General features: G+C 39.0%; 1 protein-coding gene across 1 annotated transcript in view; it reads left to right on the forward strand.

Annotated features, from left to right (window-relative positions):
* COL14A1 (collagen type XIV alpha 1 chain) overlaps window positions 1-26,982 on the forward strand; it is a 116,149-nt gene that overhangs the window by 10,396 nt on the left and 78,771 nt on the right. Inside the window, exons 5-8 of the mRNA XM_039715386.1 lie at window positions 2,996-3,082; window positions 23,911-24,066; window positions 24,756-24,875; window positions 26,486-26,650. Of these exons, the coding sequence (XP_039571320.1) occupies window positions 2,996-3,082; window positions 23,911-24,066; window positions 24,756-24,875; window positions 26,486-26,650 (528 nt within the window). The remainder of the gene's footprint in view (window positions 1-2,995; window positions 3,083-23,910; window positions 24,067-24,755; window positions 24,876-26,485; window positions 26,651-26,982) is intronic.

Raw genomic sequence — 26,982 nt, forward strand, 5'->3', positions numbered from 1 at the left:
TAACAAGCCTTACACAAAGGGGAATGATGGGAAGACAGTTTTTTCTGAGGTGGAAGGAAAATCAGAGTAACGTATTTTAACTGGTGTAAGTATAGGTGCAGGCCTGAATTAATTGCATTGTATATTCTTGCACTGGGCTCTGTTTCTATTGGATTTGCATCCCTTTCTTCCTCATTTCATTAGGAAATTAGCTGGTATTTCATGGGAAAAAATCTTCAGTGAGTAGAAATAAAGTGCTATATTCTGATACTTTAAAAATTTCCTTTTTATCAAAACAGTGTTATAGCTGTGCCAACTGGAAACTAGATGCTAGTTTAATAGTACGAAAGGCTGATTTCTTAATGGTCTTCAGCAGTCAAATATGTTTACAAACTTAATTTTTATATGATCAAGACATGCTCTTAATGTCTATATCATAGTGGTATATACACTGATTTACCTGATTTATCTTGATCATTATGTTAAATATGCTAAATATGATTAGTGGAGATTTGGTTAATAATGTGGCAGTGTAGGAGTACAGTTGAAAACCTAATGAATTCTCTGATGCTAAATTTTCCTCACTGTCTTTGCTAAGCTACCTTTCTCTTAAAACCAGCACAAGATAAAATATGCTGAGTACTTGATGTGGTGTGTATCCAAGTCCTTTTAGCTTTTCACCACTACAACTGTGTATTTACTACCTTAAGTTCTGTCCTGGTTAGGAAACCCACAAAACCACAGATTACTTTAGCATTAAAAAGAAGCCCACAGAAGGCAACAGCAAATTCTCTAATATTAGGTGTAGCTGTTTTTGAAATGGTATTTAGGAAAAGTAGAGCAGGCAACTCGATTTAAGAATATGGTGATTCTATTCTCTTTAGTGTACTCTCTTTGCTGCACTTAAGGCTGGAGTTTCATTTAAAAGCATGATGCCTTTCATGAGTAGATAATGCAGATGCAGCATATATACAAATCCTTTTTTTGCTCTCCTGTATTATAGATTTTTTTCCCCTTTGACATGTGGCCACTAATTCTTGAGGTGAAAAAGGGTCAAATATATAAAGAGATTTGGGAATATCATCAAGTTTAGTGCATTGGAAGTATGGGTTTAATGCTCTGGAGTTGTAACTGATGTACTAAGAATTCTCAAGCTAACAATAAAATTTTATTGTCAAAAGAGTATTTCTCTTTTTATAGTGAGGTATACATTCTTATTCTAATACACAGTGTTTAATGAAGTAAGATCAATGGGGATTTTTTTTCCTTTGAAAATGTAGATGTAAAATCATGTGCTAGATAAAATCTTTGTCTATGTAAATATTGGAGTAAAACTGCTGTCTTGCCTCTTTTTTTGTGGTTAGAATTTTGACAGTTCCCAAATCCAGAAATCTGTCAGGATGTGACCGACCTGTTTCCTTTGAACATTTTCAGACTTTTGTAGCATTTTCTCTGGAGACTTGGCCCTCAATAACACTAGCATTAAAGGAGGCCAGCTAGTTGGCCTTGCTCTTGGGCTTTTTTCAAAGGAATGCTCCTAGAAGGATAAGCAGCAGCATCCTTTATGGCCAATATTATTCTGGCATTTCACCTCTAGTTTTAGTCAGAGTCTTGTTCAGTTAAGGATGAAACACAGACTTCTGACTAAGACCTGGTGTTGTTGTGGCATTCTGTAACCCAGCTAATAACCAAGATCTGCCTTGGTAAAAGCTGGCACCTCAGCAAGCTCGTGGACTTGAATTTGCTCCCAAACCAGTTACACAACTGTTTGCTGAAGGCAGAGGTGATACACAGTCACACGTGCTGTCTTAGTAAGGAGTCAGAATTTCAAGTTTTTTTGTTCTCACCTCTGTAGCTGGAGTGTGAGCATTGTAGGTTCTGGAAAGTGTTGTCATACTAAGACAATCACATTCAGATGTTTGTCAGCTCATTGTCTTCCTTAGAACTTGGTCTTGTGATTATATTTTGAATTGGAACTTGGAACACTCCTGGTTGATTCAGATACTCCACATACTATTGGGTAGATTAGTGAAGTCCATTTGACTTTGGTTCCACAAATGTACAAGAATATTTGCACTGTCTCTCTTACGTGGTCAAGAGACAGATAACCTCCTTTCATGCCCTCAGTGTTTTTTTGAATGATGTAGCACAGAGAGACTTTGATCCTGGCTGAGGAACAGTGCCTGCTTGAATGAATGTCAGTCATAATCCATTTTTGCATAAACTAAGTGTAATTGGAGTAGAATTTTATTTTTCTGTGGAAGATATTCTCAGCTTCGTTGTTTTAAGCTTTTCCTGGCTGTTGCAGACATCTGGAGTGTGGATACCAATGAGCATTCCAAGAAAATTCTGGAAGGAGTTTTTCTTCCCAATACGTGACTTTAGCTATGACTTTGTCAGAACCTTTCAGACTATTAGTAGAGCACTACTGGCTACAAATGTAATATTAGGAATTGCTAATCATATTGGGTTCTGCTTGGCTGTTGAGAGAGATTTGAGATATAGTAAGGGAGGAATCCCACCCACTTGTGGAATAGGAAACTGTCCAAGTCTTCTTGCACTCCTGGAAGTATTTGGTGCCCTGACTGCAGATTTGGGCATGGGATCTAAGCTGATTCTGTAAAGAGGACAGTGTAACAGCTGGCTTATGTATTTTTGTGTTGACTGACTTGGAGGGGAACTTTGCAATGCTGGACTTTCCCCAGCTAACTTTGCCAATTTTCTGGACTATCTTTCCAGTGTGGGATCTTGTCTGCATGGGCTTAGGTGCTGATGTCACTTTTTGGACTCTCCTGTGTGAAGAGAGTCAGTTTTGAGAGCTTTAATGATGATAGAATGGGGAAAGAGCCATAAGAATAATAAATGCAAAAGGAGGGAGGGAAAACACAGACGCAGTAACTCATTACCTAAACATATCTTCAGATGCTCTGTGGACCTACGTTACCGGGAAGAAGAAAATTACATGCTTTTAACTGCCTTGTTTCTAGATTAATTGATTTTCCCCCTTACTTTACAGTTAAAGACATAGAGAGAAGAAAAGACACAAGTAAATCCAAGGTGAAGGATCCAGAAAAAACAAATGCGAGTAAACCAGCTCCAGAAGGTCAGATCATAACACATGTGACTTATGTGATATTCTGAATATAATCAGCTTTTTTATTTAACTTGGCCACTGTAGAGATTTTCTGTAAGTCAGTTCATTAAATCTGATTCCCAGGCTTAAATTAAATAGAGGGGGAAAACCCCAGTATTTTCAGAAATATTGGAGAGTTGCTACAGAAGTATTGCTTTTATTTCTGTGTTTTGCTTTGCTTTTTTATAAAGTCCTAAATGCCATCATGAATAGATAAAAATTATTAAAAAATTATTTTAGATAATATTAAAATTATTAAAAGCTGCTTGTATTTCCCCACTGGGTGCATTTTGAGTAGTGGAAGAATCACGCAGGTGTGTGTGCATGTAATAACAACTTCTTGTCTTGGCTGTAAGACAGACTAGCAGTATTAATTCCCACCTAAACTCCAGTTAATACTATTGTGTAAATAGCCACATAATAACTTGATAAGTCTGTCCTAGTGTAGGTTGTATATATGAAAATATTTGAAACATGTTGAGGGAAGGGAAAAAAAAGGAGTTAATTTTGTCCTGTTGCAAGGAGCAATCTTCTGGTGAAATGTGATACTGCTTGCCATGAGAAGTTTGTCTAGTATGGATGAAAATTTATTTCAAGCTTAATATGCATCTCTATTTCCTGTTATTTTAAAATTCAAATAACATCTTCTTTATGGAGTAACCCCAACAGTAATTATTCCCTTCAGTGGTTATTTATGGTATACAGAACAAGAAGAGCTTGATATGACCTTAAATAGTCTCTCTGTGAATAAACTGGACAGTTTCAAGTATCCCATTTTCCCCTTCCATATAAATCTGTCTCCAGTAATGAAAGTGTCAAAGACCTCACCCAAAGCTCCTTGAAGCCCACGCAAATTTTTCTTTGGTGGGTTTTTATTCTTACCACACATTTTTATGTCATGTTTTATTTATTAACACTATGCAAGTTTTTTTCCATACAGCATTTCTCAAACCAAAGCACCCTTGAATTCCATTGGGTGCATTGCAAGAATTTTAGCTAGTGTTTGGAACACTGAAGACACAAGTTGTACCTGCTAGAGCATGACAGGGTAGTGGATAGGTGATCTTTCCTGTATCATGTCTACAGGAAGGCTGAGCTGGAAGAAATGACAGAACTGAGAAGGAAAATGTGATTTGCTTTCTTAATGAAGGACAATTGATAAAAGTTGAAGGAGGGAAAACTGGGCCTGTACTTGGAAAATGTTGATTAAATACAGACAGAGGAAAGTGTCTGCCAGACTGCAGGAGAGAATTTGTGCTTTTTTCATGGAGTAAGGGCAAAACTACAATTGGTGAGAGGAGCTTTGACCTGCAGTCTCTCCCTTTTTAGGATTCATGTTTACTTTTGAAGTCTTTAGTTTAGTCACCTTCCTCGTCCCTACACCACTTTTTACTCATCTGAATGTCTTCAGTTGTATCAGGGGAGTTTGTAACATGACAAAATACATCTCCATCCAGCACTTTTGGAAAGATATTGCCTTATACTTACTGTAGCAGGTTTTACTAGAAAATTGGGGTGTGCATTTAAAACTAAAGCACAACTTAGAAACTTCTCAATCAGCAAACCTGATCATAAAGAAAAAAATATGCTAATTTTTATGAATTCTTGAATTTGTTTAGCCATATGTCCAATTCAGCTATATATTATTGTAAAGTAACAGAACTTTTTCCTCTAGTCTAACTATTGCATATTTCTCTGCTTTGCACAGTATAATGATTATTCAAAATGATGAAGATTACAACTGAATTACTTCAGTGGGAGTAGGGTGAGATTCCAAGTGAAAACATTGGGCAAAAATAACAGCATCAGCAAAAAATGTGTAGCTGGGGTAGAAGTGAATTCAGAACGGAAACACAGAAAGTAATAGTATCAAAACTTTCCTAGTTTAATATATAAAGACTGTTCCACGTCAAATTGAAATAAAATCAAAGAAATAAGGAAAAGTCTGAAAGAAATGGATTAAAGAAATAAGTGCAAAATTTTACAGCAAACTCATGAAAAAACTTGATCCTCTGCAGATGTTTGACAGGAAATTATTTGAGTACAACCAAATGAATTCAAGCCAGAAGTTAATTGGTTTCATAACCATTTAGTGTGTGGCTAAATTTGATGGATTTAATATCAACCCTGATACATTCTCTGTGTGTGTTTGTATCTTTGGTCAAGTTGGCTAGACCTTGGGAGTTAACACTACAGAAGAAATTATTAAAATCATAATAAAACCATTAAGATTGGAAAAAATGTGCATCATCGACTTGACCTAATACCACCATGTCCACAAAAACATCTCATCAAGTGCCACATCCATTCAGTTGTTGAACGCTTCCATGGATGCTGATGGCACCAATTCCCTGGGCAGCTTGTTCCAATGTTTAACCTCTCTCACCGTGATGAAATTTTTTAATAATATCCAATCTGAATCTCCCCTGGTTCAACCTGAGGCTGTTTGCTCTTACCCTGTCATTGTTACCTGGCAGAAGAGACTGATCCCACCTGGCTGCAGCCTCCTCTCAGGGAGTTGTAGAGAGTGACAAGGTCTCCCCTGGGCCTCCTTTTCTCCAGGCTAAACACCCTCAGCTCCCTCAGCTGCTCCTCTCAGACTTGTGCTCCAGACCCTTCCCCAGCTCTGTTGCCCTTCCCTGGACACACTCCAGCCCCTCAATGTCCTTCTTGTAGTGAGGGGCCCAGAACTGGACACAGCTCTCGAGGTGTGGCCTCGCCAGTGCTGAGTACAGGGGACAATCCCTGTCCTGGTCCTGCTGGCCACACTGTATCTGATCCAGGCCAGGATGCCTTTGGCCTTCTTGGCCACCTGGGCACACACTGGCTCATGTTCAGTCCCTGTTATCAGCATCCCCAGGTTCTTTTCCTAGGGCAGCTTTCCAGCCACTGTTCCCCAGCCTGTAGGACTGCCTGGGGTTGTTGTGACCCAAGTGCAGGACCCAGCACTTGGCCTTGTTGAACCTCACACCACGGGTCTTGGGCCACTGACCCAGCCTGTCCAGATCTCTCTGCAGAATTCTCCTACCCTCCAGCAGGTCAACACTCATGCCCAGCTTGGTGTTGTCTGTGAACTTATTGAAGGTGTTATTAATCTGTTTATACAAACTTCTAAAAGTCTTTTATCATGACAGCTAGGTTGATTTAGGTAGAATAATATCTTGCCTGAGAACAAGAGCAATCTTTGCCCTTAACACAAATTGAAAACAACCATTGTCCAGGCTACTGTTGTTACTGGTTGTGGCTTCTGCTGTTCTCTTGAGTGAAGGAGAGCTATTCCCCAGTTATTAGCATCAAGTTTTGGTATAAAGATGTGCCTCCTGTGAACATCTGCGCTGCTTGTTACAGAAGGATGCTTACTGGCATTAGTAAACCAGAAAATCTAAAATTATTGTTTTGGGGCAAAACTAATAAAGCACATCAATGTACTTGTCAGTGAGTATGAAAAATGACTAAGAACTCTTTCAGTATTACAAGCTCCAGTTTGTGCATTATGATAAGTCATATATCCTGTAGAATTTTCTGAAAGGCACTACATAATCATATAAACTTATTTGTAAATACTTAGCTAACATACCTTCATCAGGGTCGCACAATGAACCCCAGAAATTTCTCTTTCCATTTCAATGGGTCAAAGATTTCACTATAACCCTTCTGCTCCTAGAAGCCAGCTCTTTGCTAAGAAATGCAACATGTAAATACCTGTACTCATGATTCTAGGTAGTTCCAGAGCATTTCACTCTTATTTTCATCTGTGGTTTGGAAAACTGTTTATGTAGTACTGTCCACTATTTAATTACCAACTGTCTAAGCGCTGAGCAGTTCTGAGCAGTGCTGGGAAGTCTAAATGCCTTTTCTGAACTCCCAAATCTGCTTTCTTCTTCTGTCCTTAAATTAAATTCTTGTGAGGGTTTTCCTCCGTCTTTATGGAAGTCTGTCAACAGTTTGTATGTCTTGCCAGTAAAGCAGCTTCAGCAACCTAGATTAAAATGTTCCATCTATTCTGTCCTGTTCATTCAAGTAGTTTAGAAAGATTACTCCTTTTCTGCTCTAAGTACTGTGCTCTTATCACAAGCAAACCTCCAGTGTATATCCAGTAATGTCATGTGCCAAATTAATTCAGGCTTAATGTCTAGCAGTCCTCCATCAAATGTTCATTTTATATTTGATTTCCAGAAACTTTCTGTAATTATTCTGCATGACCACTTTCAAGTTTTGAATCTCCTTTCTATATTTTTGAGAACCTGTCATTTTTCAGCTTAGCGATTTATCACTGCTGTGCACACTCATAATAATAATGTCAGAAGCCTTTTCTCTTTCTGTCTGTTGAGAAAAAGCTCACAGATGCAGCTTCTTTCAGCACGCACTGATATTTGAGTGCTTGTACCCTGGCTCCTCTCCAGCTCCCTCATGTACAAAGCTCTTTTCTGTGCAGTGACAGGGGTTAATACATTCTGTGCCTTCTCAGATGTTTTACAGTTTCTCAGAGAGCTTTTATGACTGATTCTCTAATCAAATCCCTTTGGGGAGGGGAGAATCAGTGCTTTGACTATATCCTCTGGCAAATATATGACTATATCTTTTTCTGCAGAATATTTCTCCTTGTATCTGAACTGGGTTTAACTACCCATTTCAATATAAACAACAAAACACTGAGGCCAGTTTTATCTGCATTCCTGTTGATTTGATTGGGGATTTTTAGTTGAGAGGTGTGGTGCCTCAATGTAGGCTTGCAGCCAAACTCCCACCTAGCTGGTTGCTCATTCCTCTCCCCCGCAGGATGGGAGAGAAAAAAGGAAGAACAGGAATGAAACAGTTCATAGGCTGAGATAAAGACAGGGAGACTGCTTACCAGTTACCATGGTAGGCAAACAGAGTCAAGTGGGGGACGATTTGCTTAATTTATTGCCAGTTTTAAAATTTGCTAATGTGGGTAGTGGGAAACAAAAGAGACAAACATTAAAACAACAGCTCTCCTTTCCATTTTCCCAGGCTCAGCTTGACCTTCTCCCAGACTCCTCTCCTCCTCCCTTGTTATCACTGCAAGTTACACTCAGTCCAAGTCCCTTCAGAGAGGAAGCAAGTGGTGCAAAAGGGGTGTTGAGAGATTGTGATCAGGGTGTAGTGGTCTCCCTTTTCCATTCCTTTCTTTTCATAGCTTTCTTCTCCATGTACATCATCCACAGGCTGCAGAGAATATCTGCTCTGCCATGGAGCACACTCTCCTCTGACCTTGGGGTTCTCTCTACTGTTTCTCACTCTTTCTAACTTTCCTTCACTCTTTGCTGGGCATTTTTTTTTCCTTTCTTAAATATGTTTTCCCAGAAGTGCCACCATCTGTCCATGGACACTTGGTCTCTTTTCAAAACGGCCACCCCTGCAGCCTCCTTGCTGTCAAACCTGGCCACAAACATCCAATACCAAAGGTGCTCCATTAGTGCTTTACTAGAGTAAAGAATGTGCACAGTCTTTAACCTGTCCTGTTTGGAAATTCCCTTATGCAGATCTCACATCAAGATGATTTAGCTAGAGTATGTGTGGGTCAGATTTCTCTTCCGAATCAGGTGTCGTAGGATGAGCTTTACACAGTCTGTAGACACTCAAACAATGAGAAATAAGCTCCCATAAAAGTCTGTGATTTGTGTATCACAATATTAGTTACTTTCTCATTGCAAAGTGCATGTAATGGAGTCATACAGTAAGTATGACTGGTTAGGGAGGTCAGGGATCTTCACTGCACAGCACAGAACACAGAGGTTTGTTCAGCCTTCCAGAATCAAAATTGTGTTTCACCCCAGAGTAAGTCCACTAGGGGCAGGAGTGGTTTTTCACGGATTTCTATGAAAATCCAGTGATGTGGTACTGAGTTAAAATACCTGAGGGAACTGCAGCTTTTTCCATCCCTAAAGTGCCTCTTTCTGATGGGAGTCACCTTTACCCTACGCTAGGAGTGAAACTGGAACTGGAACATTAGCTGAGCTCTCTGGGCTGGCAGGGAGCCAACTGAAAGCTCTGAGAAAATCAGTGATGCCACCCAGTTCCCTGCCCCAATGAAAAACAGGGGAAGCTGTAGGAGAAATTGGTTGACAATAAAAGCTAGATCTGAATTCCACATTGTGGAAGACTGGGACAAGCAGGTAGAAATTTAGGACAGAGAACTTGTAACTAATCTGTTGTCAATGATGTAGAGAACGGACAACTTGGCAATGGAAGATTTAGGTAGTGGGTGAGTGAAAAACAGCATAGAAATCATAGTGGGCTCTAGAGATAGAAAAGCAGAAGCTCTGTATAATGATCAGTGTAATGCCATACCTTGGCATTAGGTGCAGATGTCAGGTTACATTATCTGTATGTAAGTAATATAACCTGAACTGATGTTAAAACCAGCAAATAGTGACTTCATGTGTCTTGATCAATAGTCCTGCAATGTATATTAATTTAAATTAAAAAGTTTTTGAGGAAGAGGTGAAAATTACCTGTAGGGAGAAACAAAGGTTTCCTTTAAAAGACTTTTATATTATTAGTGATCTTTCATTAATTTAACTTTGTTACTGATATTATGATTGTGATTATTTACACAGGTATATACATATACAAGTTATAAACACAATGAAGAATAGCTGCTCATTTAGTCACAGCTACCTCTGACACATGCTGTTTCCACTCTCCCTTTTTTTTTCCCCTTCACTACTCAATGATGCACAGAGAAAAGATGTTATATTGTATTAAATTTTGAGGTTTTAGTACTTTCAGGGTTTAGTATCATAAAGTGTTCTGGAAAGAGGCCAGAAGCCATCTGACATGTGATACCTACCTGCTAAGTAGTAATAAGTATGCCTGCAGTTTCTTTTGGGTGAGTGTGATCTGCCAGTGCTCAGTTGTCTGTAAAAACTGTGTAGACAAATCCAAAGTTATTATGTTTTGTGGTGAGATAGTTTTTGATAATTTTTTTAACTTCCTATGTGTTGTACATTATTAGTGATATTAATATTTACATTACTTCTACAATCTTTCAGTGTAAAGGTGTCTGAATGATTTTTTTAAATAATATGTTTTTTATTCTATTAGACAATGCAAAAGGCACATCCTTCCTCAAAATGCTATGGTATACTTGTCTGAGGTTTCTATTTTTAATTGCTCTTGGAGTGGAATCAGTCTTCCGACAGTGATAGAAATGAGAGGTTTGGTAAACTTAGAAAATATACTGATTTGCATTCTTCTTTCAACATTCCTATACACTTGATGCAAATGAGCTTTGACACATGTAGTTTATAGCTGTTGAATGGCACCATTTAAGTAGGGTAGAAAAAATCCACAGGAGGCATATTAAGGTACTATTCAGAAGACACTAATTATCTAATTTATTAACTTGTCTGTTTAGCTAATGTCAGATGCTTCAGTAAGTATTACTAGACAGTGTGAAATGAGTGCTGTGAGGTATTTGACTAAGCCACAGGAATGAATACCTTCTGAACTTCTCCTTCATTGGCAGCATTTCATAGTTTTACTCACTTCATCCTGGCTAATGTAACTGCAAATGTTGGTTTTAGTCATGACTTTTTTTATTACTTGCTGAACTCCTGGGCTATGGAACTCATTAACTATGTCTTTACACAAACGATAATTTGATTTACTGGCAGGGTTTCCTTGAGCTTTCTGGAGGACACTTTAGGTTTGATTATGAGCAGCAGAAGAAAGAAATTATAACTGTGCTGTGTGGGCATTTCCCCCCAGTGCCATTATGTTCTTCCTAAGCAATCTTTGTCTCTTCTCAGCTCTTGCAGATTTTTCTGCTTCTGCAATCTGAGGGTAAAAGCAAAGTTTTTTGGAAAGTACTTGGCTTTTCCACTTTAAATACTATTTTTTGTCTTGCTTTGGGGACAACTGAACCCTTTAGCCCAATGCCCCAGCTCCAGCCAGTATCAGGACTGAGCACGTAGTCCCAGTAGGTCTGGGGTGATCAAGCACAGGGCTTGGCCAAGCAAGTAGTAATCAGCCATTTGTGCAGATGGAACAGGTCCCCTTGATGCCTTCATTGTTCTATTTTCCCATATATGTTCTTTCCCAAACTACCTTTCGATGTTTTTGGTTCCTCTCCTAAACATGTCCTGTTAGATTTTGCACAGTCCCCAGGTACTCATTCCTGCATCCCCTGTCTCATTGCCCCCTAAGCTGTGACCCACCAGTCTGAGCCACACAGACCATGCTATGAAGTAAGAACAAGCTATCCAGAGGTGTTGCTGATCTCAGAAGATGCAAGCAGGATGAAACCTCTGTACTTTTTGTTTAGTTTCCGAGTCTGTGCTGGAATTACACGAGAGGCAAATACAAAACTAAACTTATTGTTTAGTTTCCGAGTCTGTGCTGGAATTACACGAGAGGCAAATACAAAGTTTTGCACACCTTCTGTTTTCTTTGTTCCAGTGCAGTGCAATATAATATTGAAAGGTTGCTTGAACTAGATACAACCAATTTCACTCCAAAACTAATAGCAAAGCAGCAATCCTATTCAGTACAGCACACTCCCTGGTGAATGCACTTCCCTGCTCAGAGCTAACCAGCTCAACATCTTCTACCTTATCCTCCATTCCAAAGTGTAGAGATAACCCTGGCCATTAGTCTTAAGCATCAGTTTCTTGATGCTGTAAAAGGGGAACATTGCCTACTTCAGAGATACGTTAGGTTATTTAAACATTGTGGAGTACTTCTATATAATGTTTCATTTTTGGACATTTGTAAATGAAAGTCTTAATCAGAAAATATAGTGAAGTTCAGAACTATTGATTGCATTTGTCTAAATTCCAGGCTACTGTTTACATGTCTGTAAAAGATGTCTGTGCATAATACTGAGGCTAATATTCCACCTTTGCAGTGTCTGTAGGGAGTATGGGGATGCATTACCTTGTCGTGGATGCAAGGGGATGCACATTTTCTGTCATTAGCTGCCTCCCTGAGGACATGTGCTCTGTGTAGACTGTTTCTCCAGGATTTTTTTTTCGTTTACCTTTCAGTTCTGTGCTTGCCATCTTGACAAATATGTTTGTAGTCTTTAGCAAAAGCTGCCTTTTGGCACTGAGTGGCATGCAGTGACATATGCAGTGACATGCAGTCCTTTGACCTGATTATCAATAACTCCTGCACGTGTGGTGTATACCTGCTTGTTCTAGCACTTACTAATCAACTAAAAATAATATGAACATAGAAATGAATCTATTTTCTATGCTTCTTCAAGGGGAGTGGCCCCAGATCACTACGCCTCCCTTGAGTAGTCTGGGTAATGCTTGGACCATGCTTCAGCATTACAACATTTTGTACCACCAAAAAGCATTTATTATTATGTTGCCCTCACCATGCTCTTCTGATCACTCTGAGGTTGCTTAGCTCAGACATTATTTTGTAGACCTGATTTTGGTTTCTGACTCAGCCACCTTGCCTTTGGACTCAGTTGGCTCTGTTCTGCCCAACCTTACCCCAAACAGAGAATCCGTGATGTCTCCTATCTCAGCTTTCTCTAGTGAAAGCAGGACCTGACCATCTGAACTTTGCCAATAGGGCTCTGATTAAAATGTCTACAGCCAGTGGTCTCAGTGGTTTCAGTGTGGTTAGATCACCATCCTGATGTGTGCTAAAAGATGTCTGCACTGGACCCCACGTAGAACCTGCCCAGTGATCCTGTCCCCATCCGTGTAAGGTCATCAGAGCATGGGTTTTTCTGACAGTGATTGTTTTTTAACTTGTGCCAAATGTCATGGCCTTCCATTCTTCTCTGGAACTCCTCATTTTCTCTCTCAACTTTAGGTGATGAAAATATTTGTTATAATAATGAGATGAAGTAGACTTGTCAGAATATACCATTGCTCTCTTTGATATGTGAACTTTGGATGCTGCACCCAGGCCATCTTGGTTTCTGTACTTTTCAGAGGGTAGAATTTAATGAGAGGCATCCATTAGGTTTCCAAGCTAGACTATAAACCTGTGAGCTGCCATGCAGATCTTTGTATATTAGAAAGTCCTTGTTAAACACTGGAGGACTTACAGGAGGACTCCTCTGATGCAAGGAAACTCTTGGGTAAACTTCTCTTTACTGTCCAGAAAGTTAACTCACTGTGCTGTGGATGATCAATGCTTATTCCAGGAATTCATCCTAAGGATTTCTCTGGAGGAAATAACTTTTGCATCCTTTACAAGGAAACTCTTGGGTGACCTTCTCTTTACTGTCCAGAAAGTTTAGCTCACTGTGCTGTGGATGATCAATGCTTATTCCAGGAATTCATCCTAAGGATTTCTCTGGAGAAAATAACTTTTGCATCCTTTGAGTACTACTTGCAACTTGGATTTAATTCTGCAATGGCAGTACTGCTGTGGACCTGGCTAGGGTAATTTGAAAGACTCCTTCCTAGCTTTCATGACTGAAAAACATGATGGGAAGTATCAGCGATGACATGGACAGAATTCTTAAGTGCTTTTCCTTTGCAATGATTTGGTAGTTGCTTTGGAGAAAACAAAGCAAGCTACATTTAGAGCTTGGAGCATTTACATTTGCTATCTGGCCAAATTAAATAGTACACAAGTGTGTTCACATAATCTGAATATGAGAAAAATATACTTTTGAGAGACAGCAAGCTTGAAATTGAACACCTGGAAATTACTGTGAAGCCTGGAACTGAGAAAGAGTTCATTTTGAGTTGTACACTTTGATCCTGACAGAAGCAATCCCAGGGAAGAGAGAGAAAGAGAGAGAAAGAGAGATTGGGAGCAAGAGGTTGACTTAGTCTATCTTGGACCTAAATGGAAGTTTCATTTTTTTTCATAAAGTGATCCAGCTCCTGATATTAGAACTGCTCAGACTGACAACCCAGGTTAAAATATGTTTATCCTCATATCCATAACCCTTGAGTTATGTTTCTCTTCATATCTCTGCACAGTAAATATGTATAAGGCTTCATAAATCTGAACTATTACCAACTGAAAACTTGTCTGGCCCCTTTTTTTCTTTGGTAGCTTTCCCCTAAGGCGTTGACCTTTTTTTGTACAATTTATTCTTAGTTGAAGTGGGATTCTGCTATTCACATTCTTGAATGATGGATTAATAGAAGCTCAGCTGAATGAATGGTCTTTCATTATTTTCAGACTGATTTTCATCTCTTCAAGTCAGTAGCTCTTGAATATCCATGCAATCAACAGTGCACTGGCATGGCTGGATTCTGCTGGCAGCAAGAGATGTTCCCATAAATCAGATTCAGGGTCCGTGTTGACATGTTTCATAATTGAAACACTTTCATTACTACCCTGCTGAGACATTCCTTAACAGTTCTTCATCCTCTGGCAGCATGAATTCGCACAGTCTGAAGTCTCTGGGCTCACTCAGGACTATGTGTATTCTAGGTAAACATCTTGGTATGTCATGAGTGATGCTTGTCTTTGGTATAACATGGAAGCCACGTAGTAACTAGCTGAAACTCTGGCCAACTTTTTAAAACTTGTGTGGCAGCCTTGAAAGAAGAATCAGAAAAATCTTTGTGGAGTTGGTAGCAGACAGATATATCATTAAAGATTGGATGCAAGACCAAGAACCTCTTGTAGGAATGTGTAATCATAAAGGATTGATGCATTCATCAGCAAGCTCATCATAGATTTGCATACCCCGATGAAGAATCTTCTTTGCTTTGTGCTATGATCAGCAAAATGAGAGAGAAAGGTTAAAGTTTTGGTATCCATTTCAGGGACTGTGAGATGGCCTTGTCTTGAATACAGCTATAAGATACCCATTTTTTGGGCTTTGTCTGCCGTACAAGTTCTCTTTCAAGGCTCCTCTTTACTGTTCCCCATTTGAAGAGAGTCTTGTTTCATAACTTGTCTCATTCATCTGTTGTTAAAATGCAAGCATGAGCTTGTACTGAGGAGAGATGATTTCAGGGTAATTTCCACCCTCTCTGTGTGATCTGAGGTCTTCATGTCCATTCTGGATCTGTTGGTGCAGGACTCTGGTTCTGGCCTCTCATGGTCAGCACCCTTTTCCTGGTGCCCTGTGCTGACCAAGCCTTGCTCTTACAGCTGAGATATGTCCCTTGGTTAAAAGGTGCCAGGTTGTAGCTCAAATTGAACTTACCTGGCTGTTGGGACCACATTTTCTGCCTCAAAAGTGTTCTCCCCTGTCTGGCTGGCTGTACTGATAATACTATGCATGGAATGAGGGAGTCCTGTTTCCTTATCTGGCTGCTGAGTTTGGTGTGTGTGTCTTTGGCTCATTATTCTTCAGAGCTGTGGTATTATTGTACTCTGCCCTTCTGGAATACTCAAAGGAACTTCCGTGGAACACCAGCACCAGCTTGAGTATATTTAGTTTCCTGAGTATATTTAGTTTCCATTTATGTAGGAAAGTTAGCAGAATTAGGGCTGCGTAGTGGTGCAGAAAACTATTTCAGAAATAAAGTTCATGTCAGCAGGGTCCTGCCTTGGTTTTGATTTGTTTATGTGGTTAGAAATGTGGGCTAAAATTTCTGGTCTTTTGCGTTGATCTTTCTAGTACGATAAAGGAAGGGAAAATTGTAAATTATGAGCACAGGGATGGTGGCTCCTGTGGCCTGTGAAACACCTCTCATATCTCATCTTTTCTCTGTACCCTCAAGACCTTTCAAATTCAAAAAAACAACCAGATTTCACATTGCCTAGGCATGGTGGTGGTGTCAAACAGTGCCAGATCAGCAAGGGGCAGCAGAGTCCTGCCCCAGGCAGGAATAACCCCAGGCAGCAACACGTGCTGGTGGCCAGCTGTGCTGGTGGAGCTTGGCAGAAAAACCCTGGGAGTTGGGTGACCCTGGGCCAGCACAGACATGTCACAAAGGAGGCAAACACAGACACGTCACAAAGGAGGCAAGCACAGACACACGTCACAAAGGAGGCAAACACAGACACGTGTCTCAAATGAGGCAAGCACTGAGACACGTCACAAAGGAGGCAAGCACAGACATATGTCACAAACCAGGCAAACACAGACACGTCACAAAGGAGGCAAACACACATGTCACAAAGGTGGCAAGCACAGACGCACGTCACAAAGGAGGCAAACACAGATACATGTCACAAACCAGGCAAACACATCACATGTCACAAAGGTGGTGAGCACAGACACATGTCACAAAGGAAACAAGTACAGACACACGTCACAAAGGAGGCAAGCACAGACACAACGTCACAAAGGAGGCAAGTACAGACACATGTCACAAAGGAGACACACGTCACAAAGGAGACAAACACAGACACATGTCGCAAACCAGGCAAACACAGACACACGTCACAAAGGAGGCAAGCACAGACACATGTCACAAAGGAGACACACATGTCACAAAGAAGACAAACACAGACACATGTCACAAACCAGGCAAACACAGACACACAATCACAAACCAGGCAAACACAGATACATGTCACAAAGGAGGCAAGCACAGACACATGTCACAAAGGAGCCTCATGGACTACGCTGGGAAGGAAGCTGTTAACAGCTTGATGGAGGTGATTTTCCCCCTCAGCCCAGCTTTGGTGAAGCCACATGTGAATTTTTGTGTCTGTTGCTGGGCTGCCTCTCCAGCAGAAGAAAGACATGGACTTACTGAAAAAGTCCATGGAAAGTCCATGGAGATGATTGAAGGTTTGGAGCATCTTTCATAAATGGGGAGGCTGAGACAGTTGGAATGCTCAGCTTGGAGGACAGCAGGTTTGAGAGATGTCTTTCCACTGTGTAAAAATACACTCTGGAATGAGTAAAGGTGGCAGGCATTCTTCTCAGTGGTGTCCAGACAAAGGACAAATAGCCCTGGACACAAACTAAAGTAACTGTAAATTATGTTTAATCAAAGAAAACAATTATTTGCTATGAGGATGGTAAAACACTGGAGGAGGTTACTTAGGTTGTGGAGTCTTGGAGACTCTTTAACCTGACTGGACATGGCCCAGAGAAATCTTCTGTTGTTGCCCCTGCTTTGATTAGGGCAGTTTGACTAAACCCAAGAGGTCCATTCCCACCTCCAGTACTCTGTGATTCTGGGAGTTGAGATTTTTCAGAGTTAGCTATTTAATTCTAAAGATCTTTGCTTCTAAAGATCACTGCATATTTGTATTTATACAAGCATATACACTGGTTGCATCATGAAAATATTATTTCAGGAACTGCATGAAGTTAATAAAGCTCCTTGAATTTGGAAGCCTTTTGCACTGTAATTGTGTTGCACCATCCTTTTTGTTTCTAGACACAATGTCCATAATATCATATGTACTTAGATCTGTAATGCTGAGCTGTAATTTAACTGTGCTATAGCAGTTTGTTTCAACTAGTTTTTAATGGTTTCTGTGTTAACTACTTTCATAAGTATGCAGAGTGCTCTCTCAGCATGCTCTTCTCCATTACTTTACCTGTTGTGTTACGAGCTCAGGCACAGACCTGTTCTCTATCCTGGTTTAGAGGGATTTATACATACACCTTAATTAATGTTGAGGATTTCTGAGTACCACTTTTGTCTGAAGTGCCCTGATTAACTCTCTTTTAGACAGCCAAAGAAAACTGTCAGGGATTTCATACCCTACTAAAGAAATAGGAGAAATAAGCCTTTTAAATCCTGGCATATTTGTTACATAGGAATGGTAGATAAGTATGACCATATTAATAAAATATACAGTTTTCTGTCTTGCAAAGTAATTTAGACCTTGAGACAGCTGTTTCATTTAAAACATTCATGCACTCAGATGCAGAACTGAGAGGAAAGAGAAGTAGAGAGTTATCACTATAATCTGCAGAAGAGTTTCTTAGGTTTCATGTACTTTACAGGAGGATTACAGATCATCTTCCGTGTAAATTGTGGCTAAATGGACACAGTGTATTGCCAGGCTGGGCTTCAGGTTCAGGAAAGACTTCAGCAGCATGCTTTGTTCTGTGTTGACATGGTGTCCATTGGAAGAGAAATTATGACAAGTGTTTTAAACTCTCAATTTAAATTCAGGGGGATTTAAAACCATATTTTTCTGTCTAGGTACACAGACCAGGAGTGTTTAGTATTGCTGTTTGGTAAGCTGCTGCAGATATTGTGTTCTTCAGTGCTATCAATCAACAATGGTCTGTAAGGAAACATCAGCACTTCTCTCACAGTTACTTTTTTTGTCTTTCAAAATAAAAAGTTCAGAAGTTTTTATAGACTAGTGACTACTTACTGCAGAAGTACAACTGTCATTGAGTATGTGTGGAACAGTGCATAGAAAATGGCTCTATGCTTCCTTTTCTCACACTTGAGAATTATCACCAGTGTATATAGGCAATTAATGTGTTATCAACTAGTGCTATGATTAGTTTTGTGGCCTTAAATTCAGAAGATATGCTCTATGTAGTATTTAGTAACTGCTGTGTTTTGGAAGCAGAAAATTTTGAAACTACAGTATTTACAGTCAAATGTGATGTGATTAGACACAACACATTCAGTAAATCTTAATATTCCAACTCCACCAAATAACAAATTTGTAGGCTTGCCAGTTGGGCTATATTAGTTTCCTAATATATAGAGGAATATATTAGGAATGGAGAGGAATAAGGCACATGGAAAAGGGCTGGCTGCTTTTTCTTTTTTTTCCTAGGGACCAGGGACAAACTTCTAACCTTGTTGGGCTGCTTGCTAAACCTAATGTTCCAACATTTGAGTTCTTCAAATTCAAGCTGTGGTTGGACCTAGTTTAAAGAACAGGCAAATGTTATATGCATTTGTCTGGTCCATAGGCCTGACATATGGGATGTGTTAAACTGAGATCCAAGTGCAAGGATGATATCACCAGCACAGAAGAATAATATCAATGTCAGAAGCATGGACTAGTGAGTTGCTGAATTCTGGAGCTGGACATTGCCTCACGTCCTGTATTTTTTTTAACCCTTTAAAATAAAAGATGTGACATTTTGCTAATGTAGATTTACACTGCCCTTGTCCTCAGTGGTGCTTCTGCTCAGCGTGGTGCTGTCAGTCGCTGTGGAGGACTGGCTGTTCTCTGTCATTCATGCCTTATTCACAAGGTATTTTTCACTCACTGCTGGCACCAAGCTTCTTGCTTTTTGTGCTTTGTTACCCCATGAACGAGTCTTCTGTTCATACTGTATTATTATTATTATTATTCACCTCTACTTGAACTGTCTTCCTCTCCTTCCACATATATTATTTGACTTTCCACTGTGACAGGGAGTAAGAAAGGAAACGACATATTGCAGACTCAGGAAGAATTATAGTCTTAACTTCTAGCAGAAGAAGTGTGTGCTTTGGCTCTTGGAAATGAGAACAGAGTTTCATACTAAGGGGAGGCAAAATATCAAATGTGTTTCTGTAAAACATATCATAACTGCATGCAAATTGCACTGGTTTGTCTAAAGCATGGAGTCCTCCCATGTGAAGTGCCTGTATTTGCAGCTTCTCCCTTTGCCTTTCAAGGAACTTTCAAAGAGTAGTAGTATTAACTCCAGGAGTCAAAATTCCCTTCTCTAGGTTAAAAATTATAGTTTTGTATTTCTGTGTGGGTAAGGCTTGCAGGTTTTTTGGTCGAACTTCTGTTTTTACCATTGCTCACTTGCTCACAGCACGTGTGTGGAAGAGTAGCCACAGCAGGGAATGCAGCCCTGGAGGGGTGGTCAGTGTTTCCAGGAGCTGTCAAGGCTGCTGTGCTCTGTGCAGCCCCCACACTGTCAGAGCTTCTCTCAGGTCTCTCTCTGCACTCCATTCCCTTCAGCGGGATGACTCAAGGGTCCTGTTTTGCAGGCTCCAATAACATTCCCTCTATCCCAGAAAAATCTATCTGGATCTTTCAGCGTTGCCATCACTGGCTTCACTCTCAGACAGTTTTGGCATGGTTTTGAGAGTGGTGTAACACTTGCATATTGGAAGTGCCAGCAAACCACCTTCTGTGTCTAGGGGCTTGAGGAATCAAAATCAGAAAAATTCATTTGGCAGATACAAAGCTCTTTCAATGCTGGCTCTTTAAAAAATTTCCCTGAAACCAAGGAATCAAAATTCTTCATGGTGATTTGATTTTTGGTGATAATGAAGCAGTTTTGTGCAAATATCTTACCCTAAAACATGGTTGGTGGTCCTTTACTGTATATTGGTGCCTTTGAAAGTGAGATTTTGAGGCTGTGCCTTCTCTGAAAAGCAGAAATAAGAAGACAGGGTCCCTTCCTCCTCAGCTTTCTGGCAGAGCGGCAAGTTCCTTCTGCCAAGTAGTGCTCGGAAGATTGTAAATTTGTTACAGAAAGTGCACTAATATTTTACTTTCTCCCCCATAAAAATTCTCCTCCAACTGTAAGTGAAGCAACTGAAGACAGTTGCTGGTACAAAATATACAGGTTGTTATTCTGACTTTACAATTTGTGCAATTCTGTTATTTTTGCTTACCTAAAGATCACAGGCTCTGTTATTGTTTGTTGTGGAATGCAGCACATGAATCAGAATTATGGATTCTATATAACATTAGGAAACATGATATAAAATTTGGTAACAGGTCTCTACTGTCCTACGTTTGAAATTGGTGAGTATTGTATAATTCAGAGGGAAGTGGGAACTTCTCTCTCACTACTCTTTTCTTGATGACCAAATGAAAGGCAAATAAGCACACTATTGAACCTTGTAGTAGACTAAAACACTGAGTGTTTAAAGCTTTATTCTATGGAATGACATGCTGTCATCCTCCTTTAAGAAAAGTTTTTGGGAAAATTGCCTATTAAAGTTGTGTATGCACTTGACATGTTCAAAATTACCCTCAACCCTACAGGAATTCATGACCATGTATGACTGTATGGAAAGATTATTGAAAAAGACATTTGCAAGAACTGGCAATGGAAACTGGCTAAGCACAGTGAGGTGCAGTGTCTTTTAAACTAAATTTATTAACTAGTATGTCATGGTGTTTGTATTCCTATCAGGTTTTAAAGATTCTATCACCGTATTATTCTGTTTAATATCTCACTGTTGTTTATTCCCTTTTAGGGAACTTTCTACAATTCTATTAAGTACAACAAGGAGAAAGCATAAGCAAAATAGTGGGTGTACAGAAGTAACAAAACCTAAATGTTTTATGCAGAAAAGATGCAACAAGTATCTGCTACCTACGAAGAATGAAACAAATTTTCACACTGTGACCTTGCAGTACAATCTTGGATCAAACCACACAAGTTTCTTTAACAAAAAATAATTGGATTATACTATTTGCATTGATCTGATGATGTGGAAATAAAACATTGAAAGGAATGTCGTTATTGTTTTCTTTATTCTTTGGATTTTGCTTCACTGAATGGATTTACTAAAACTGATAAAATCTTTCACTACAAAGTCATCACTACAGGATTAAAGAAGCCTTATAGGCAAAACTTGTTGACATGAAATGATATGAAATATTACCAAGGATAATAACTGGGTTTCATACTCAGCACAAGATTTTAGAAGTAGAGAAGGAAAATAGAACCACACAAATCCTGTTATCCTCATTGGGCTGTATGACTGAACTGCTGGGATAGCACTGAAAGGTACATCTGTGCTATTGTACAGCTGCTTGGATGTGAATCAGGGGTCCTGGGCTTTCATTCTTACTGGTGTCAAGTAGCATTTTACTTTGCCAGTAGTTCTTTTGAAGCTTGCAGTGCTAGTCATGGCCAGTGTGAGAATGGCACAATTGAACTTGTTAATGGAAGACAGATACTGCAAGTGATGCAGACTGATGAACAGGAAGTTTATTTGTCAAAGATATTTGAAACATTAATTTTGCCATGACTAGTAGATTCCTATTAAATCACAAAACAGATTCCAGTCCAACTGAAATCAAGGGAAGTTTTTCTGTTGACTTCAGTGACATAAAGATTTGGACCTCTTTTGGAATTATGTTCCAATTTAAGATCATTTTTCTGATGCTTACTAAACGTCCCTCAGTGTCAATACATTAAAACCTGTTGCCAATTCAAATAGTGTTGTCTTGTACTGTAAAAGCTAAAATAAAATATTTGCTTTGGCATCATTGTAAGTGGAATTTTTGTCATGTGCTTAGAACTTATTTTGCACTGCTAGCTGCACGTAGGAAATGTTCCCTGTTCTTCTAAAAATATTTGTAGTACACGTTTAAGACATTAACTGTAACTTTATGGATTGGGTTTAATGCTCAGTGGATTTACACTACAGTATGAATCTAACCCTTAATTATTACCAATGGAATTCCTTCTGCACATCAGATTGGTTTTGCCTGTGAGATTATAGTTTTGTATTTAATGAAAAGATTGTCATTAATAATATATTGTGAAAGTTTAAAGTTGCTAACCATGTGTTTTATTTTCTCTGTGTATCAGGAGAATTTCTTGGGAGCTAATGCAAACACCTTTTGGATAATTTCTCACTGACTTACTTCTTTTATTTGCTGAACATCTCTGCTCAAATCAGTTTATTTCTGGCAGTGTACTTGGTGATTCCTGTTAGCACCATGTTGAACTGTTGGTATTCTTTGTAAAGTGAATCCTGACAAAAATGATGATAAAAACTGAGCTGCAGTTTAATTCACTAATCTGTGTTTGTTTTTTACTGTATTGAGGGTCATGATTTTCATCCCTAAATAGTTTGTGATGCATCATATCTGTTCTACTAAACCTGCTTTGCTTTGTTTTTCCTACTTCTCTCCTTATTCTATAGCCAGTCTGGTAGGGAGTTTGTACTTTGAACAGAAGCTCTCATTTCTTATACCTGTGTAACATCATTCCTTTGTTTCCCTCCCTACAATATGAGCCCACTGTTTCAGCAACTTTAATTTTACAGTCACATATCCACTTCTGTGGACTATGGCAGTTCTGTCTGAGGTTCTGAAAATCTTTTCCATTCCCTTTCTTCTCTTCTTGGCATTTTCTGAAACTGACTGTGGCACTTCTGTTTAGGCTTCTCGGTAGCTCATAGTGCAATTTGTGTCAAATCTCTACTTCCCTTCCTTTGACTTTCCCACTGCTTAGTTCAGCCTTAGAGATCACTAATATGTACTTCTGCTAATTCTCATCAGATCTTTTCCGTTGTTTAGTTTGGTTTTCTTTTAACGCTCTCATATTTTTCTGTATATCTGTATGACTAAAGCTTCATTCTCATGCCTGTTCTCATAGAGACTGTGAATTTGAATCTAAGGTCTTTGCAATTTACCTCTGCTGTATTGAGTGTCTCCTACTTAGGTTTAATACAGCATATTCAATTGGCCTTCAGTTCTCCTCAACTCCCAGGAGCAGGAGTGGGATTCACTTCTGCATTTACAAGTCTACAGTGGTGCTTAGTGGTTTTCTATGGGGCTTTTGAGATGTATAGAAACACGTGTTTTTTTCCACTGACTGTGAAAAGAGCCTTGATAATTGTTTTATATGTCTGCATCTCTAGGTAGCTCTCTCTGCACTGTCTGTGCCTAAGGCTACATGTCATGCACTTTGTGTGGGAACTGAAATTGTATACGTGCATTGGGAATGAAAACCAACTCTTGGTTTGGTTGTGCTATATGACAGCTAATTTTTTCTTTCTCAAGTATTTTTAGAAGAAAGGTTTCTTTTCATAGGCCTCCAAAAAGTAATTTTGAACACTTTAATGAGAGAACTGAAGTAGATAATGGCCAGACTATTCTATAACTGAAGTTAGAACAGGCATGTTTAGTCATTTTGCTTTTTTCTATGGAAGAAAGCTTTAATTACCAAGCTTGGTGTGAGGAGGAAGGCATATATTTATTGGATTACAACATTGTCGAATTAATAATATTGATTTAATTTTAATGATTTACAGGAAGCCTGTTTACCTGTAAAACTCCAGCCATTGCAGATATTGTGATCCTAGTAGATGGTTCTTGGAGTATTGGCAGATTCAATTTCAGGCTCGTTCGACTGTTCCTGGAAAACCTGGTTTCTGCTTTCAATGTGGGATCTGAGAAAACAAGAGTAGGTAAGATGCCACACTTTTACACAATATTTCTCCAGCAACATAAAGATGTTATCATTTCAGGCTAGTTAACAGCTTAATGCTACTCTTTTTTGCAAGACTCATCCTCATCTAGCACTAGCACTTCTATCATCAGAGTAATGCTGCTGGAATGTTTATAGTATTAATTCTTCACGGTTTACTGTGATCCTCAACTTAGTTAACTCTAATGCAATGTCAGTGAAAAAATAAAAACTGTGGAAATAGTCTCACTGAATTCAGTCAGCATTAGCCTCAAACGCTTGCAGTTTAATTTTTGCAGGCAGAAGGTGCCAATGGATGGCTTTTCTTGTGCTTTAAACTGGCTGAAATGTTATATTTTTGATCTGATACTGTTCAACAGTACATTAAGTAAAATTGTTCTTCTAAATAATTTTTGCAATGTTAATAACTCTGAAAAAAATTTGTATTTCTTTGCTTTTCATTTAATTAGCACTTGAGTAAAAGGCTTTGAAAGTTAATTGAAGAGTTGTCACCCAGAACAACTTCATGCTACTTTTTGTTGTCAACCAATGCAGTTTTTCTAGTCTGGTAGTAAAGCAACTTACAGTAAGCTAATTGGTAAGGTATTGGAAACCAAGTACATGAAGTCTAAATACTTGAAAAAAACCCCACTTTATTGTCTGATGGTTTGCCTTCATTTGTTTCTTTAGGTCTTGCACAGTACAGTGGGGATCCCCGAATTGAGTGGCACTTGAATGCCTACGGCACAAAGGATGCTGTTTTGGATGCGGTCCGTAACCTGCCGTACAAGGGAGGGAACACATTGACAGGTACCGTCTCTGCTTTGGCTTTTGCCTTGTATTAAAAAGCATATTCTGCTGCACAGCCCAAGACGTGTCAGTGCTTCCTAGGAAGGGTGGAAAGGATAGGGTACATTGACAGGTACTGTCTCTGCTTTGGCTTTTGTATTAAAAAGCATATTCTGCTGCACAGCCCAAGACGTGTCAGTGCTTCCTAGGAAGGGTGGAAAGGATAGGGGTTCTGCAGCTTGCCAAGGGCTCTATCCAGTGTCAGTCAAGCCTTTTCTGAAGCGCTTGTCCATTGGCTTCAGGGGGAATCAGGACAGGGTCTCATAAAATAAAGTTACCTCTGTGCTGGAAGTAAAACCTTTTATCTGCTGGGAAGAAAATGCAAAATCCATTTATAATGTTCATGCACAGAGCTTTATTCTGGAGAAGGAAAGAATGTTGTTTCAATATTTGACAACTGGTAATACTAACTTTACAAATGACCACCCAGGGCTTTTAGATTTTCATTGACCTTTTAGCAGTCAGAGCACTGAAGCCCCAGAGACACTTAGTGATGGATAAAGGGGGGATGCCTGACAATCTGGGAAAAATATAGTCTCTGAATACAATTCCAGTGTAATCACAGCAGCAGTTAGTAATGTTGAAATTATATACCCAAAATTATATACCCAAAGACCCAGACATGGCTTTAAGTAAATTACTGCCTTTTTAGCCCCAGAGACACTTAGTGATGGATAAAGGGGGGATGCCTGACAATCTGGGAAAAATATAGTCTCTGAATACAATTCCAGTGTCATCACAGCAGCAGTTAGTAATGTTGAAATGATATACCCAAAGACCCAGACATGGCTTTAAGTAAATTACTGCCTTTTTCTTTTTTTTTTTCTGGCGGGTAAGGAATAGGAAAAACAATAAGCAACAGTCTTTATTTTGGTAGAAGGAGTGATTGCAGTGGGACTAAGGACAGAAAACTCTAGTATGATTCTAGGAGTGGGAGTACTGGGTGGTAGGAAGCAGTAAATTATCCTGATTATTTTATATAAATGTTACATGAAAATGAGTTAGAAATGTTAGTTGTGGGAGATTTAAAAGAGTTTTCAGATACAATCTCATTGTGATGTGTAAGTTTGTCCTGGAGCTGTTGTTCTAATTTCCTTTTAAATAATTAACATTTATTAAAATCAGATTTCCCCTTAGAGTAAATGAAGCTTTTTTTGGCTTGTAAGTTGGAAAAAATAATAAAACAAACAAAAGTAAAATTATCTGTAGCATGAGGATTTACTAAACTAGGCAGAGCATGTGCGTTCATATAAGCAATATAGGGAGAGGGAACTTCCTGTTCTAACTTGGTAGAGCAGGAAAAAAAAGATGACGTATTTGCAGAAATATCAATTTAGGTTTTCATAGCCAGCTTAGAATACATTGATTGATCAAAGCCTGCTAAAAATAATTTTCAGCTTTGTGTGCTTTAGGCCGCTGTTGGAATTTAATTTTTCAGTAAATAAATTCTTCTTTTATGCTTATTCTTCATCAGAATTTTTACATTGAGTAAAAAAACAAACACTGTGATATTGCCAAAACAAATGGATGCTTTAATCTGTAAAAGTCTTTTAAAATGTTTTCTTTTTTAGGTCTTGCCTTAACTTACATTTTGGAAAACAGCTTTAAGCCTGAAGCAGGTGCAAGACCTGGGGTATCTAAAATTGGGATATTGATTACTGATGGGAAGTCCCAAGATGATGTTATCCCTCCTGCTAAAAACCTACGAGATGCTGGCATTGAGCTGTTTGCTATTGGTGTGTATTCTGCCATATCCATGTACATGTCCCATTGTACTCTGGTCTATTTGTGTCTGTTGCTGGCTGTACTAAGGAAGTGTTCTTTTCTGCCTGTATTCATCAGTAGACATATAATCATTAATTTGTATCTTTTACAAGAATTGCTTATAGCATTGCTGTTATAACTGGAATTTAGCAGTATACATGGATGCTACATTTTCATGAGACAGCTGAAAGGATGCCACTTACACTGGCAGAAATTAACATCTTGCATTGACATCTTAAAAGCAGAGCAATTTGTAGTTGGTCATTGAAAAAAAAGAATTTTATGTTAGTAATTTTTTATCAAT

The sequence above is a fragment of the Passer montanus genome, unplaced genomic scaffold, assembly GCF_014805655.1.
Source record: "Passer montanus isolate IOZ18808 unplaced genomic scaffold, ASM1480565v1 scaffold33, whole genome shotgun sequence".
NCBI lineage: Eukaryota > Metazoa > Chordata > Aves > Passeriformes > Passeridae > Passer > Passer montanus.